Source organism: Prionailurus viverrinus, chromosome E3 (assembly GCF_022837055.1).
Source record: "Prionailurus viverrinus isolate Anna chromosome E3, UM_Priviv_1.0, whole genome shotgun sequence".
NCBI classification, from domain to species: domain Eukaryota; kingdom Metazoa; phylum Chordata; class Mammalia; order Carnivora; family Felidae; genus Prionailurus; species Prionailurus viverrinus.
In genome coordinates, this window is record NC_062576.1 from 30,355,267 (window position 1) to 30,371,891 (window position 16,625).

General features: G+C 46.3%; 1 protein-coding gene across 2 annotated transcripts in view; it reads right to left on the reverse strand.

The window, feature by feature from the left end:
- Positions 1-1,871: 1,871 nt before the first annotated feature.
- Positions 1,872-16,625, reverse strand: part of ERCC4 (ERCC excision repair 4, endonuclease catalytic subunit) — a 34,411-nt gene continuing 19,657 nt past the window's right edge. For both annotated transcript variants that reach the window (XM_047838635.1, XM_047838634.1), the window contains 4 exons: positions 14,923-15,520; positions 12,510-12,602; positions 6,612-6,724; positions 1,872-4,304 (listed from right to left, as the gene is read on the reverse strand). In XM_047838635.1, coding sequence (XP_047694591.1) covers positions 3,571-4,304; positions 6,612-6,724; positions 12,510-12,602; positions 14,923-15,520 — 1,538 coding nt within the window. In that variant the 3' untranslated portion in view covers positions 1,872-3,570. The remainder of the gene's footprint in view (positions 4,305-6,611; positions 6,725-12,509; positions 12,603-14,922; positions 15,521-16,625) is intronic.

The window sequence follows — 16,625 nt, forward strand, 5'->3', positions numbered from 1 at the left end:
ATGTGCTGCAGCCTTAGAAAGTGGGTTTGTCACGCAAGTCAAACGCAGAAGCTGGGGTTTGCAATCATTTATTGTGCACAACAAAAAAGAAAGCACGTTACATATTGTCTTCCTTTCTGATTATAGTTACCAACATGTTGGTAAAAACGACCCGCTGGGAACACATGTCCTTTCACTATACATTGTTATTTTTATTTTGCCCACAGAATGCTGAGGAAAACACTGAATAAATACACATTTTATTAAACACACACACACACACACACACACACACACACACACGCCTCTTGTTACAAATTGATATGAATCAGTCTCCCTTTTGGCTTACATAACCTTAAATTAAAAAAAAAAAAAAACAGCAGGGGTGTGACCCACTAAAAACCTGTGGATAAAGACGGTTAAGTACTGAAGTTCAGAATTGGGCAGGAAGTAGCAATAAACCAAAATAGAAAGCAAAATAATTAAGAAAAATGACAACTCATGTTGAAGTCTGGATACATTTGAATGTATTCAAGACTGAAAAAAGAACTTTCCTAAACTGCTGGGTTTTAGGAGGATGTTTCTGGGCTAAACTGAACACAAAAGAGAAGAGAAGTTCCCTAAAGAAGTTTTCTGAGCCAGAGGAAAATCAAATTATGCTTGAAAAACAAAAGCAAAGACTAACGACACTCCTGTCTCTCTGCCCCCACCCACTTCTTTGGACTGACTTCGGGGTAGGCTTTCTTGCTGGAGGCCATTTATTAATTCTATATTCTGTTACCTCAACACAACCAAATCTAAACTTAACCCTCTGTGTCCCGATGGGTGCATGGATGGGACAATTATTTTCAGTGAAAGTGCTCTCCTATTTCATACGTGCTGCTTTTTTTATGCAAAAAGGCTGAAAAAACAGTATAATGCTGATCTCAGTTTTTTAAAAAAGGTTTGGAAAAAAGCTAAGCGTGAGTTCATAAGTGAACTAGATCTTTACTATTTTGAAAGGAAAAAAAAAGGCAAAGGTAACAATATGATGCTGGAAAATAAAGCGATACGTTAGTTTTGCAAATTCATGCATTAGTCCTTTGCCAAGAGTCTCACGTTGTACAAATGTGTCAAAGAATGTGATAAAAGTGAATACACGATGGTTGTACTGAAGGCTCCCCACAACTGGACACACATTAAGATGTATTTCCTTAGTGGGAACGGGAAGTGGCAGCGGGAGACTTGTGTCTACAACGAGCACGTTCGAGTTCATTAGAAACCATCGTCCATAAATTAAATACACGTGAGGCAGCACGCCTGCCTGTCTTCAAGGGTCCGGTAGGTTCAACAGCAAATGACAGAATCAGAGCAGGGAGACAACAGCGCCCTGAATACAATTAAGACTGTTATCTATGTGATACTAGATAACAAGGGCTGTTTAAAATGGTAGATTTAGGACTAGGGCTTATTTCTGAAGACTTCTATCGGAGGGAAACCCACATCAAAAAATGTGCTATGTTCGGATTTGCCTTTTATGTAATGGAAGAACAAAATACGGCAGGTGGGATTACACAAGAAGAAAACAAAAATAGCAATTTCATCTGCCACAAGCAGAAGAGCTAGAACTGGGTGAAGAAAAATTGTTAATAGCCATTTCCATTTGGGGCGGGATGTCTATTTTAATGTACTTTTAACTCTGACTGGACTCTGAAAGAAATACAAAATGTTCTCAACATTTTGTGTTCTATTCTCAAGGGTGTATATTTATTTTAATGTTCATTAATTTTTGAGAGAGAGAGAAAGACAGACACAGTGTGAGCAGGGGAGGGGCAGAGAGTGAGGGAGCCACAGAATATGAAGCAGGCTCCAGGCTGTTAGGTGTCAGCCCAGAGCCCGACCCGGGGCTTGAACTCAAGGACCCCGAGATCATGACCTGAGTCAAAGTCGATCGCTTAACCAAATGAGCCACCCAGGTGGCCCTCAAGGGTGTATTTTTAACTCTGGGGGGAAAAAATGAGTAGCCCAACTATTTATTCTACCTTAAACTAATTTTTGTTTCCTGTCGTCTTCTCCATTCCTCAGATCACTGTACACAGTTCCGGGTAACGACACGGTTCCTTGATATCTCTCAATTCATTCTTGTCCTACCCTGGCAGAGCGTTGGAAATCCACGTCTGCTTTAACCTTATCAACAAGTGTTAACATATGGAGGGATCAAGACGTCAATATGAGTGGAAAGGCCGGTGGAAAGAACGTCTGTGGAGGCTAAGACCGCTCTCTGTTCTGTGCTCCCGCGTCCACTCTGAGTTCAAACACTGTGACAAACGAAAACATGGCCGACGCGGAAAACGCGAAACTGCGCGGTGTGGCTGGCGGCACTGCTGTCTACGTCCGCATCAGCTCTTGAGGTAGAAAATTTACTACTCGTTACTAGATGTGTGAATAATACCTTAGTAAAGCTGAAATAGAAAAGTTTAAAAACTGCACAAAGATGCTATGAATGTCCTGTATGTGCACCTCAGTAAAAAGCTAACCTCACTCAATCGGAAGGTTTGAGAAGGAGATGGCTTTGTGAATTTTTAAGTGTGTAAATTTCTCTAGAATTCTTAGATATTCTATGCGCTGATCTTCCATTTACTTGTACTTCTTTCATCTCCACTCCAAGAAGGAAAACCCGATCTTAAAGACTCGGGGGGCCACCCGTTTGCTTGTCCCTGAGTCCTCACACAGACGCCAGCGAGCACGCTGGCCCAGGGACACGAAGCGGGGAGCAGAGGGTGGGCTGACGCTGCATGTGGAGAGGATCTGGCGCTGGTGGTCTCAGGCGTGTGGGGAGAGGCTTGGGGGGGGAAGAGGAAGTCTTAAGAGACTCTAACGAGCCCTTTGGGCTTAGAGATCTCGGAGACTCAGGAGGTGAGAGGTCTGCACGATGGCGCGTCCTCAGCGCTCCTTCACCATCAAATTCTGGAAACAGGGAACAATTCATCTCACGTTTAAAAGCTGCTGGCTTTGCACAATCGAGCTCTGGTACGCGTCACACACATTTGGGGGATGAGGAACCAGCCAGTTTCACGGGGCGCCATCTTACGTCTTACGTCAGTACGAGGAAGTCCCCGTGGGTTTTTCTTAAAGGGGGAAGCGCGCATTTGCGGAAAAGAGGGTGAGAACTGGCAAGGAATGGCAGACAAGGTTCCTTCTCGGCGTTCCGGGGGCCCGTCCTGGACAAAGAGGGGAGGGACATGATGGTGTGTCTTATCGGCCTGCGTGGGAAACATAAATTGCTGCTTGCGTCAAGAGCGGCCTCCTATAAGCCCCCACAAGACGCCTCACCTGATTCTGACTCCTGACCGAAGAGCGGGACACGCTGCCTCTGGCCCTGACGGCTCAGGGAGGGAGGCGGGCCGGCATGGGAAGGCTAAAATCAGTGCCTAAACACAAAGTCCAGAGGGGCATCTGGGCTTGTGGTCCGCTGACCCCAGAAGCGGACTGCGCGGTCGCTGGGTGCTGAAGAGAGCGGAGTTCTCAGCTCGTGATTCATCTCGGTCTGTTCATTCCGGTACAGGGTGGCTGCAAATCACAGTCACGGGATAAGAAAACGGCCGCCCTCGTTCACTTTCTCATTTTGCCTTTACACACAAACTCGGCATAAGGGGTGTGGATGAAGTCATAGAGCTGCTTCGCGTTCGAGGCGTTGCCCAAAATACCCGCCAGCTTGTCTTGCGACAGGCTGGCCAGCTCTGCGATGTTCTTGACGTGGTGCATCAAGGCGCGACAGTTTTTGGCATTTACCCCTGGCATTTTCAACAAGAAGTCCTGGGGACCCGGATTATACTTTTCTGACTCTGGGAGGGTTTCCGAATCCGCCGTGACGGCCATGGCCGTGGCTGCGTCGGGCTGCGGCTTGTTCTGTTTCAGCTCCTCGAACAGCTCGGCGGTGGCGTGGGGGGAGGGGCACCAGAGAAGCCGGAGTCTGGGGAAGTGAAGCGTGAGGAGGGTGAGCTTGGAACTGACGTCATTGCCGGAGATCTCCTGGTGGAAGGCACCTCGGGAAGTGAGCGAGAAGGGCTTGCTGGGGTCGAACTCGATCAGGAGCACTGGGCGCTTGTAGTAGCGGGACATGGAGATACACTGGCCGTAGAGGCGGCCGTTGTTTAAAGAGCCAATCAAATCACTGATGCTCTTGCGCTCCACGCACATTTCTGGAGTCAGAATGTAGTCTCCGACCTCCAGCGTCACCGGTTCAATGTCAATGCCCCGACGGTGGATCAGGGATGGGAGTTCGCTGCGGAACTCACGCATATCCACAACTATACTTTGCTGTGTACCGTTCTGCTCCTGGCCACCTGTTAACAAAAGGTGGCAAGGTCAGTGATGTCACTGAGGAAGAACTCTCAAGGACGAAGCAGAACAACTAAAGTTTAAAATCTGGGTTGCTGCTGCTAACCTCGGATCCGCTGTCATATAACAACCCATGCTTATTCCTCCTTTTTCTCTATTTTCAGAAAGGTCTGTTTACAGAGTCACTAAAGGCGATTTTCTCTTAAACTGAACAGAGTTAAAAGGAAAAGTCACAAATGACTCCCGAACACCAGCGTTCACTGTTGCCTTCTCTCTGCCCCTCTAAGAACGGTCCCTGATGGTTGCACACGGCCCCACTCTACTCCTGATTCCCACGGCAGAGTCTGGCACATACTAGATGCCTAAAAAGGCTCGCTGAGTAAACTGCCTTATAAGCTGCTGTGAGAACCTTTGGAGCTGTTAGTGCTTGTACCAGTGAGTCCGGAGGTGGGAAAATGGAAGAAGGTGGGAAAAACCGTAAGCCGGTAGACCAGAACTTCTCACACTTGAATGTGCACAGAACAGCCTGGGAGCAAGTTAAAGGCGGTTCTGTGTTCAGAGGGTCTGGGGTAGGGCCCAAGACACCGTGTTTCTAATGAGATCGCAGGTGGGTGCTAAGGATGCTGGCTGAAGGACTACACCTGGAAGGACCAGGGGCTGCTGTAGGCAGAATGGTGGCCCCTGTAAGATGCTCCGCATCCTAATCCCAGGAATGTGTAAATATATTACTTTACGTGACAAAGGGGACTTTGCAAATGTGACTAAATTAAGGATCTCAAGATTGGGAGATTATTCTGGATTACCCAGGCCCACCTCAAGGGTCCTTACAAGTGAAACAGGGAAGCAGGAAGGTCAGGGTCAGAGGCGCTGTCTTTGAAGGTGGAGGAAGGGCCAGGAGCCAAGGAGCACACGTGCCTCTAGAAGGCGGAAAAGGCAAGGAGATGGGGTCTCCCCTGGAGCCTGTGGGAGGGGCACAGCTGGCTTATACCTTGGTTTTAGCCCAGTGAAACCCATTTGGCCTCCAGAATTTGAAGAAAATAATCATAAGATAATAAATATATATGTTTCGGGGCACCTGGGTGGCTCAGTCAGTTAAGCGTCTGACTTCGGCACAGGTCATGATCTCACAGTTTAGGGGTTTGAGCCCCGCATTGGGATCTGTGCTGACGGCTCAGAGCCTGGACCCGGCTTCCGATTCTGTGTCTCCCTCTCTCTCTGCAACACGCCCCCACTTGTGCGCTCTCTCTCTCTCTCTCAAAAATAAATAAACATTCAAAAAAATGTATACTGTTTCAAGCCACTGGATTTGTGGCAAGTTGTTGTGGCAGCTGGAGGGCCTGGAGGACTGAACTCAGAAGGACAGACTTCTGTAAACGGCGTTCTGCATGGCTCCTACGTGCTCAAATCTCACTTCCTTCGTATGGCTGATGTTCGGTAGTTCTGCATGAAATGTCAGCAGCCTATCTGAGTCAACGAGAATCTTCTTCAAAAAAGACATAGATGCTCTGAGGCCAAGTTTCCCAAAGTAGGGTCCCGGGATCACTCCTATCAGGAGGCCCTGAGAGGCCGATCCCATTCCAGACTCACTGAGTCAGAATTTCCATGGAGGGGGGGCCTGTGGATCCGCAGCTCTGACAAGCCTCTGAGGTTATTCCCGAGGACCCTGACGTCTGGAGTCCTGCTGCTCTAACCGATCTCGCTCTGGACGCTACGTCGACTCAGTCATATTGCTTTCCTCATGCCACCTGGCTGGCAGCAGCCACCGCCAGGGGGAAGCGGGGACTTGGGGAGGGGGACAGGGTTATTCCTGGGTCACACCGCACTCGGAATTCAGCAGCTTTTGCTGGCATGCCACGGCGCAGACCGCAATGAGGGCACCACACACCCGGGATGTGGAGACGTGCCAAGAAGCAACACGTGGACACAGGAAGAGAAGTGGGGACGTGCCCCGCACAGCTCCTGCCTACCTGTGAGGTAAACCGGCTTCTCTGGGTGAAGGTAAGAACCTAATTGCCACCTGCACAGGTTCCTTGAGTTCTGTATCTCAGCCAATCACATTTGCGAGCAATGCCGGGGCGTGACGGATTCCGAGGTTGGGGCGCCTGGAGCACAGCCCCCTTATTTTACAGATGAGCAGCCAACGGCCCGGGAGGGACACATGGTTAGCGAATGTCAGCGCGGGCACCGGGTGTGGGAGCAGGCAGCCACCTGTACGAGGTTGCTGAGAAAAACCTCACCTCTGCGGAGAAGCTCTGGAAACCCACAGCCTCCTTTACAGGCGACGGGGGTGCCCAGCAAAGGGCAGGACTCACCTGCTTTCCGCGTGTCGGTGGGCGAGCCTGTGGACGCGGAGCCTCTCACCAGGTCCAGGTTCCCCTCATCTCTCCCTTCCCTCCCTTCAGGCACAACCATGCTAGCCTTCTCCCTGGGGCGGAAGATATTTTAAACATTTGTTTCAACTAATTTCAAAATTCCAGATTTTAAATTTCCATACATTATAAGAAAACGATCTGCGTGACTATAGTGGCAAAGAGAACACAAGAAATATGTTAGACCAGCAAGCACAGTAAATACACACGGATGAACGACGGGCAAAGGAAGGAGAAAAGAGTTTCTTGGTTGGGTGCTACTTCTGATCTTCTGGAGTCACAAAATCTGTTGTTTAGTTTCCATTCTGTGCGTCCTTCAAGCACTTTGACACATGACATAAGCATGCAAAAATGCCACAGAGAGATGGAGATTTTTTATAAAAATGTGCTAATGCGTTTCTGAGCGTTAAAAATAATGCAAGCCACTTATATTCCAATACTTTCAGAGTAAATCATAGGTAGAAATGTTAAAAATCCGTGATTAAGAAAATGAAAGCACAGATGATACAACTTTGATTTAAAAAAAACAGGTGGGAGCCCCATTAAATACTTGGAATTTTACAAGACAATCCAGAGTAATACAAATTTCCAACAGAGATTCAACACAAAGATCTACGTCTCAGGTGAGACAACAGAGCAGCACGGATTCATTCACTCGTGCATTTGCTGAAAAACCTTTCCGGAGTGCTCCTCCCTGCTGTGTGCTAGGTGCTTCGGATTTAAATATGGTTACACAACAAATCCTGTCTTCGAGGTAGCTCAGTATCTCACAGCTGGTCGACGGACAGGACCGAACTATCATAACTAAGGTTTGTGGTTGGGAACTACAATCCTCAATGACCAAAGAAAGAGCGGACCAGGTTTGCCACAGTCGTATTTTTCAGAACCAATGAAGTTGGTTATAGTCAATTCATGAGCCAGCAAGCGCTGTGTGGCTGACTGGTGCCGGGAACGGCAGAAAGGATGCACAAAGCCGGGTCTCCTCCCTCGTAGAAACGGAGTCGAGAAAACAGAGCGAGGGTGAAACAACAGCGGCACTGACCAACGGCGGTCACAGAGCGCGGCGTAAGGTGAAACAGAAGGGGGATATTTAGTACTCACTAATAATTTCAGGAAGGGCTGAAGCAACAAAGATTTTCCAGTTAAAGGAAATAAAACCAGATGGACCAATTTTGCGACCAACTCTGGATAAGTGATGTTTTAGCCACTACGAGATACCACCAAAGAACAGAAATTACGATTTTAAATCCTATATATACCCTTTGAAACAATATACAAAGTTATTATTAGTACAACGTTTTATAGCTAAATGGCCCAAGGGGGCGGCCACAGTACCAGTTCCATTTTTCCTATTTTTCTCAAAATCAGTGTCCACCGTGGCCCTGCTGAAATCGGCTTGGCAGTGGCCGTGGCCCCATCAGCCACTCATTACAGATCCGTGACACCCACTAGACTCTAGTTGAGGACAAAGAGCAATCTATTCAGAAAAATAATTGCTCGTTGACTTCTCTTTCTTTAACATTTGGGATTAATATTAGGGATTTTTTTTTCTTTATTTCCACTTACTTTACTGGTTACGCTACATATCACACATGGGGGCATCCCAATCTTCTGATTAATTTGTAGTCTGTGAGCGGCATAGTGGGTTAGCATACGAACCCGTATTTTGTGGAATCTGAAACCACTCACTGGCTGTGTGGTCTCAGGCAAGTAGTTTAATGGCTCTGTGGTGCCTCAATTTCATCTGCAAAATGGGGACAATAATAAAACCTACCCTAAAAGAGGCCCGTCAGGAGGATTATCCAATACATGTAAAGTACTCAGAATAGCGCTTGGCATATAAAAAGCATTATAAAAGGTTAGTTGTTATTATAATTCTACTTTTCTTATAATGTGGTAAGTTCACCCCTTAATTATCCATGATAATGCTAAAACACTGGAGATTTGCCTTCAAAGGATTCCACGAGGGTTTCAATGAATAAAACAGCCAGTTTACCGTGAAATGTTGTACAGCATAACAGCAAATGGAATCTGAGAAAAGATAAGCTCCTGAAATGGAGCCTGGATTGGGAGGAAAATCAGAAGTCTCCCTCAAATGAACAGAAATCTGCCATAATTATAAACATTCACTCCTTTGCCTTCAACATTTAGCATGATTACCCAAGTTCCATATGACAGAGAGAAAATAATTACAAGTGCAGACCCCTCTTCCCACTTAATCTAAAGTACTGAGGTTCCTTATTTTTACTTCAGCATCTTTAATGATATTTGAATAGCTTGTATAACGTGATGATGTAGGGAGGAGGTGCTGAACCGTAAGTCTCTTCCGACGGGCACGCATTCTGGCCTTCATGCTAACTCACTTTGGGATCACGAGCTATTCAAATAACCTCACCCCCGCCTTTGCAAAGCAGTGACCTCTCCAAACTATGTCTACTCGGAACGTTATGGCCAATCTTTCTACCCGGGGAGCGTTTTATTATCAATACTTAGGAGTGCCTTTTTTTTTTTTTCTCCTGTCATCGGTAACCCACTGATCTTGCCCAGACAAGCCATCTGTTCACTGCCAGTTTGCGGGATTCATTCCTTTCTGGTTGTTTTAAATAGTAGCACTGCTTTTATTCTTACGACATCACCCACGGAGGTCCTGGCAAAAGCACATTGTCTTTTTCTCACATTAAATTTCTCAGTATGGGCTCAGTGCAAATGCTCTTTCAGCACCACACCTCATATATATTTTCCTTTTCAAAACAAACACTTCTCAAATTCCCCAAGTTTTCTGGGAAAGTAAATATCTTGAGAGTCTAGATGGTGTAACTTCCTGATTGCTGTGTAATATGGGAAGATCTAACTTCTAATAAGTAGACAACCACCATTGAGTTAGGAGATTAGGCTGGACCACAGATAAAATTACATTAAACTCTGATATGGAAATGATCATGTAGACGGAAAGGCAGGGGACAGTCCGTATTCCAGATTCTGCCGGCTGGTTTCTAGGACGTGCCAGGCTTACCCACAGCTTATCACCGAGCCATTTGATGTGGAGGCTTGCTCCAAAACACGAATGGCCCGGGGTCCCCGGCAGCTTGCTACAATCTACTAAAAGGACTCTTTTCTAGATGAGGTTCCCTGATGTGTTCGACAAGAGGCAGCCTGGAGCACAAAACCTCACTCGCTCAGGCCTTCTCCCCCCCACATCCCACCAGGCTCCTTTGGCTACACCGCTGCTGGAAAGGCCCAGTCTCCTGAGGACTGGCCCTTGACCATCTTCTGGGAGTTGAGCTCTGAACCCTTGCAATCGTCTGCCTCATCAAGGGTTTTGCACGCCAGAGGCCTGGGGCCACCTGGCCCCGGTCTGATCAGATGCTTTATGCTAACTTGATGTGGTGTAAATACCCGCTTTTGCTCTGGGGGGCTGGAGAACTACAATCACGATGGGTACTCTGTGCTCACGTGACTGATCCCCAGTAAAAACTCGGGGCCCCAAGGCTCTGGTCAGCTTCCCCGTTGACAACCCTTAGCACGTGCTGTCACTCACCGCAGCTGGGAGGATGAAGCACATCTGTGTGACTCCACGGGGAGAGGACACCTGGGGGCTTCCTCCTGGTTTTTCCTGGACTGTGCCGCATGGGTTCTTACCCTCTGCTAATTTTAATCTGTATCCTTTTGCTGTAATAAACCATGACTGGGAGTATACCAGTGTTTTCTGGCTCTCGTGGGTCCTTCGGGTCGATCCCTGAATCTGAGGAGGGTCTCGCGGACCTTCACACGAACGCCAGTAACCTAATCTGAATGGTCTTAGCTCTAAGTGCTCATTTGGGACTTGGTGACCATCAACCAGAGCACGCTTGGGCAGAGGTGTTTTAAGAAGAGCGAAGGAACAGTGAGGAGGTACCGACCCACATCTAGTAGCACCAGCTCCGGTTGCATCTGCAAATCTCTGAAATCTGTTCCCTTCTCCTCGTCAGCCTAATCTTGGCTACCACCTTTTCTCCTGACTCGCTTCCCTGTTCCATCCCTTCCCCAGTTTGATGCCAGAGAGCGCCTCTAAAAATAGACTTCCCACTTAGAACGCTTCGGTGCTGTCTCACTGCCTCCACAGTCACGTTCTCGATCCTCACCAGGGCTTCCTGTATCTCGGCGCCTTCACGCACACTCCTCTCCGCCCTGTCGACTTAGCACCTGGGGCACATTCTTCACGCATCGGCTTACGCGTCACCTCTCCGACGAAGCCACCCGTTGTCCCCACACCGGGCCTGGTCTCTCTGGCACCCACTACCACACCCTGTTCTTTCACCACTGTGGCCGGGCTCCATACAGGTCCGCTTAGTGTAATACTCATGGTCACTTAACGCTCGTCTTTTCCACCAGAGGATGAGCTCGAGCAGCGCAGGGACTTCTGGCACTGCTGTGACTACAGCATGCTCCTAGAGGCACAGGGCTTGGCACCTCGGAGATGCCCGGTACATGTCTGTTGGCGGTTTTGAGTCATGGGGGAGAGAGGGTCTAGAAGGCACAGAAGAAACGCTAAAAGCTCTGGACAGGAAGAGGCAGCCTGTTGAATACCTGGTTGGTTATCACACTTTCTGAAATATTTTGCCAAAAAACATAAGTACACGCATATAAACCATACCACAGAGCCTGTTAATAGAAAATACTTTCATAGGCTGAAAGGACTGGCCAGAAGCTGGAAGAATCCACGGCCAAGGCACATCGTACTCACAGAGGATTTGGCGGGGGGGAAGGGTACTGCCCATGTAACGAGCTGAGCCCCTCCACAGGGACCCAGCGGCACGGATTCAGTAAGCACCCGTTTCCAAGAAAGCATGCCCCGGAGGAAGTGGGGTATGGGGACATTTTACGTGTACACTGAGAGCCCACAGCCAGTGTTAGAGGAAGGCTGTCCATTGTGAAATTCTGTGGGGAGCCCTGGTGGGCTGACAGCCAGTGACAATGATTTCCACCCTCTCGTTGCCACTGATACACTGCCAATGTCTGAGGCTTGGACGATTGGTCAGTCCAAGCCACAGTCTCCTCCACTCTAGCCTTTTCTCTAGCTCAGCTCGAGGATGCCCCATCCAGCCCCTGCCCTGGCTTTTGAGGCCCCTCAGAGATCACGTGGCCCATCTTCCCTCACCAAGCTGCCACCTCCTGGACAGCATCCCCTGGTGCGAGGTTATCAGATTTCCCCAGGACCTGGGGGGGGTAAAAGGTAGCTGACCGGTTTGTGCGTACCTCACTTAGAACATCTGCCTTATGTTACAAAGAAGAGCATTTTCGATTTGGATTTGGCATGCTGCCAGACGCTCGTCCTAAAACTCATACATGAATGTTTGGGTAAACGTCACACCGTCAAAAAAAAATGTCTTCCTGGGGTGATTCTGCCGCTGATGATCTGAAGTGACTGGGTTGTAAAAGCATTTCCCGGCCAAAGGGAAGGCAGTCACCCACCCCAGACCATGGAAATCTTACAAGGAGGAACTAAATCATCACTCCAAGGCAAAGGAGAAATCTCGTGCATGGGGGTATGGGAAATTTAAGAACGTTATTTCTTAGGAAAGTAGTCGGTCGAGCTGAATTTTTGGTGTTTTGCGTCACATGTCTTTACAAGCAGAGAAGCAGATCTCTCCACGTTTCCAATATTCTGTCAAACCATCGAAAGGCAACCCGAGGCGGGGGAGAAAGAAGAAAGGTGCATGTACCCCAGGGATGAAGCGGACCACAGGTTTATCTTGACGCGATCCTCCCAGGGTCCCCCCTCTCCATCCCTCCTGAGGGTGATAATGCTATGCCTCCACTCAGAGAAGCCCCTAGACCTTGAAAGTTTCCATGTATTATTACCTTATGAGTTTTTCAAAAGCTTCCTTTTCTTTCCGCAAAGCAGTGAGATAGCGCTGTTCTTCTGTTGAGCCTCCGTATATAAGAAAGTAAACCCTGCCAGTTAAAACAGAACTCTTTTAGGCTGTAAAAACATAATTTTTAATCCCTAAAAGGAAGAGCACAGCACAGCATTTGAAATCAGCAACCTAGAGGGCTGCAATAATAAATATTTGACCAAGAATAAAAGGTTCCATTAATCACACACCTAAAAACGAAGCTGCCTAAACCCCCACCTGTTAAAAGTCTCATTACCACATTTTTTTGCCCCCTTCACGGAAAGGAGGAACAGAGTTTAGGTAAACACTGAAATATAACTAGAGGGAGAGAGTAAGTCTTGCCTCAGAAGTATAAACAAATCAGAAAACACAGAATCTCGGCGGCTTCTCTTTTGTCACTTTTCTCTTTACCCCTCTGCCAAACGATAATTTGAAAAGCTGGCTGCTAGTTATAAAACGCAGCTTGTGAAAGTTCATGCCAGCGAGAAATAAACACATGCAATCTATATGACCTTTATCTTCCTTCTTGGTTCTCTTTTAACCATGTCTTAACAGAACCGAGTCAGTGCACATTTTATATAAACACATGGGCATGGAAGACATATGGATGCTATCAGCCTCAAGACAATAATTCGATATATTATTTTCTCTTAGGAAGGGCAGCTTTCCTATCTTGTTTGTTGCTAAGAGGCTGAATTAAGCACCTTGTCTGTCCTCCTTCTTCACCTTTTACTGGAGGTTTTCAGCCCTCAACTTTTCTTCCAGATGTCATACTCCTAGGTTATCTTTCTTTGAAGTGTGGACCGCTCAAAAACAAAAAAACATACAAAAAAAAACATTGGACAATGAGTCCAGAGACCTCAGCTGTCCCCCAGAAGTGCGACATGGCCACGGGCAAGTAACTCATCACTTCTGGGCCTCAGTTTCCCACTGATGGAGACCAGTGGAACCCCAAGGTCCCTTCCAATTCTCACATTTTGTTTTCAAATATCACACTGTTCCATTCTCAGGCAACAGACAACTTTACAGCGAACAAGCTATCTACACAGGTGATCAATAGCAAAGTATGAAAAATCTACCAGCCTATAATTATTTGACCAGCTTCGTCCAATCTCTTCATCCTGTGTTATTTCTGACCCACCTGCTCCATTCATCTCTGCTCGGGAAGGTTGTGTCAGTTAAGCCGCTAGGAAGGTTTCTTTTGGCTCTGTTTTTGGTTCAGACTGAGTTCAGGATATTAATTTTGCTGTTTATTTCCTTCAGATAATTGGAGGGCCAGAACACTATATTCTTTGAGAGGCATCATTTTCTCAATCTGATATTTCTCTAGATTTTTTTAGCTGCTAATTCTTGAAACTCAAGAAAACTTGGTACAATAATTCCCCAAACACTTTCGTTTTATGTGGATGTAACTTAGAGTCACTTCAAATTTATATGGATGACCTTTCAGAAGATCGAAATTATGGAGGTGAGTCATAACTACAGTAATTTTTGGTGGAGGTTATGATATTATAGATTTTCTGGCCTTGTTCAGATCCAGCACCCCAGAAGCTACAACCAATGCATAAGGCACACAGTATGGAACAGCAGGGCAGTAAGTAATGGGAATACAAATCATTCCCTAGATTTGTTGTTCTGCTAGAACATCTGACACGCTTCATATGCAAACTTCCTAGATTGGTCAGAAAGCAAAAGAAGGTTTCATAAACTCCACCCACCCATCATGACAACAGAATGTTAAAGACAATCCATGTGTAGCTGGTGCGGTGTCTGTGTTAAAGCCTGAAGAACTGTGAGATTGGAGCCTTTCAGAAACAGTTCAATGGATGGAATATTACTTGGCCACGAAAAAGAATGAAATCTTGCCACTGCCACAACGTGGATGGACCTCAAGGGCAGTGTGCTAGGCGAAATAAGCCAGACAGAGAAAGACAAATAAATACCATATGATTTCACTTATAAGTGGAATCTGAAAAGAAACAAAACAGATGAACAAACAACAACAGAGAGAGAGACTCAGACAGCGGACACAGTGATGGTTGCCAGAGGGGGTGTGGGGAGAATGGGGAGAATGGGCAGAATGGGCGACGGGGATGAAGAGGTACAAACTTATAAAATAAATAAGCCGCGGGATGAAAAGTACAGCATTGGGAATATAGGCGATGATACTGTAACACACTTATCATGGTGAGCATTTTAGAACATATATAATTGCCCAATCACTGTGTTATATGCCTGAAACTAATCGAATAGGTCAAGCTATACTTCAATAACAAAGATATATATATATATATATATATATATATATATATATATATATATATATATACACGCATCAAAAAAGAGAGAGGAAAGAGCTCATGTTCTTTATAACTTGCCTCAGAGGCTTCCCGGGCCTACTCGCCCGGTAAATCTCAAGCTGGCGAACAAACGTTAGCTCGGCGTCGTACAGAACCACGTATCTCGGTTCCACCTCATGCAGCACCCTTGTCAGAGCATAGGGGTCACTGCAGCCCAAGAGCGGGTGGATGATGGTGAGCGGGTCTTTCAGTATTCCATAAGCGGCATCGGATGACAAGTTTAAGTCAAATTCCTCGTGCTTGATTTCTTCTAAGGAACTGTCTGGGCTACTGCCCGTGTCTCCAGGACAGCCTTCCTTGGCATCCCCTTCCTCTTCCGGTTCTTCAGGCTTTCCTATCATCTGTGTTAAAGTTAACCGCCGCTTCTTCTTCTTGAGAGTCCTTTCTTTGGGGGCAGCCCTCTGTTTGCTGTGGGGGTCTTTAGGCCTTTTGTGAGATTTCGCCATTCTCTTTGCACTGTCCTCATTTCTAAATTGCACCCACACGTCCTCGGCTTTGCTGTCCCTCTCAAAGGTCTTCCTGTAGAGCCTCAACAAGAAGGCCTCTGCTCCGATCGTGATATACTCTCTCAGTTGGGAACACGTTCGCTCATCACTTGCACAAATCAGTACCTGACCTAAAATGACCAAACAGCGTAATGTTACCATTACCTCACGTGTCCCCCCACCGCCACCACACCCCCGTTCTCTGTCTGCCTGCTCGCCTCCTCCCCTGACAAAGAAGACACATCTTACCCCTTGGCGCATTTACAATTTGTTTAAAAAGGGTCTCAGATGCTTATCAAATGCTTTCCCTCTCTGACAGGATTAGTGAAATCTTTTGAGTAAAGTTGAAGCCAGAAACATTTAGTCTTAGGAAAGCCTAGCCGTGGTATAATGGAGGCTTTACAGAAGCTTTTTTTAATTAATAATTTTCCAGAGGATTTTATATGCCAAAATAAATTCCAAATGGATTACTGAGTCAAATGTTAAATATTAAATCATTAAAAAAAAAGGCAACTACTCTCCATCTCTGTGGATGGAGATGATTTTCTAGGCTTAAAAACAGTGGAAGATATCTCAGACAAGACTGATATCTATAATCTGAGAGGGACTCTATATAAGAAAAAAACTGTGCATTAAGAAAGCTAAAGACAGAAAAACGACTTTACAAAACAACTATCATAAATGATAGTGTCTTTAATATATAAAAAGCCAATACGAACCGAGGACATACCCTAATTTGGCCAAGGAAAAGAAAGACAATTCACCAAAGAGGAAAAAGCATTAAGAAAACATTGAGCTTGGGGCGCCTGGGTGGCTCAGTCGGTTACAAGTCCGACTTCAGCTCAGGTCATGATCTTATAGCTCATCAGTTCGAGCCCCACATCGGGCTCTGTGCTGACAGTTCAGAGCCTGGAGCCTGCTTCCGATTCTGTGTCTCCCTCTCTCTGACCCTTTCATGCTTGTGCTCTGTCTCTCTCTCTCTCTCAAAAATAAACATTAAAAAACATTTTTTACATTAAAAAAAGAAAACATTGAGCTTAGCAAACACCAAATTTCAAATGAACATTTTTCTCCAAATTAATAAAATTGTTACACATATGTATGTATATACACACATGAATATATGATCTCCAGTCACTGCTAAGTGAAAAAGAGATGAGCTCTTACATTGCTAGAAGAAATGAAAACTCATAAAAATTTCATGTAAGTCAAATGTGGTAATATGTCTCAAGAACG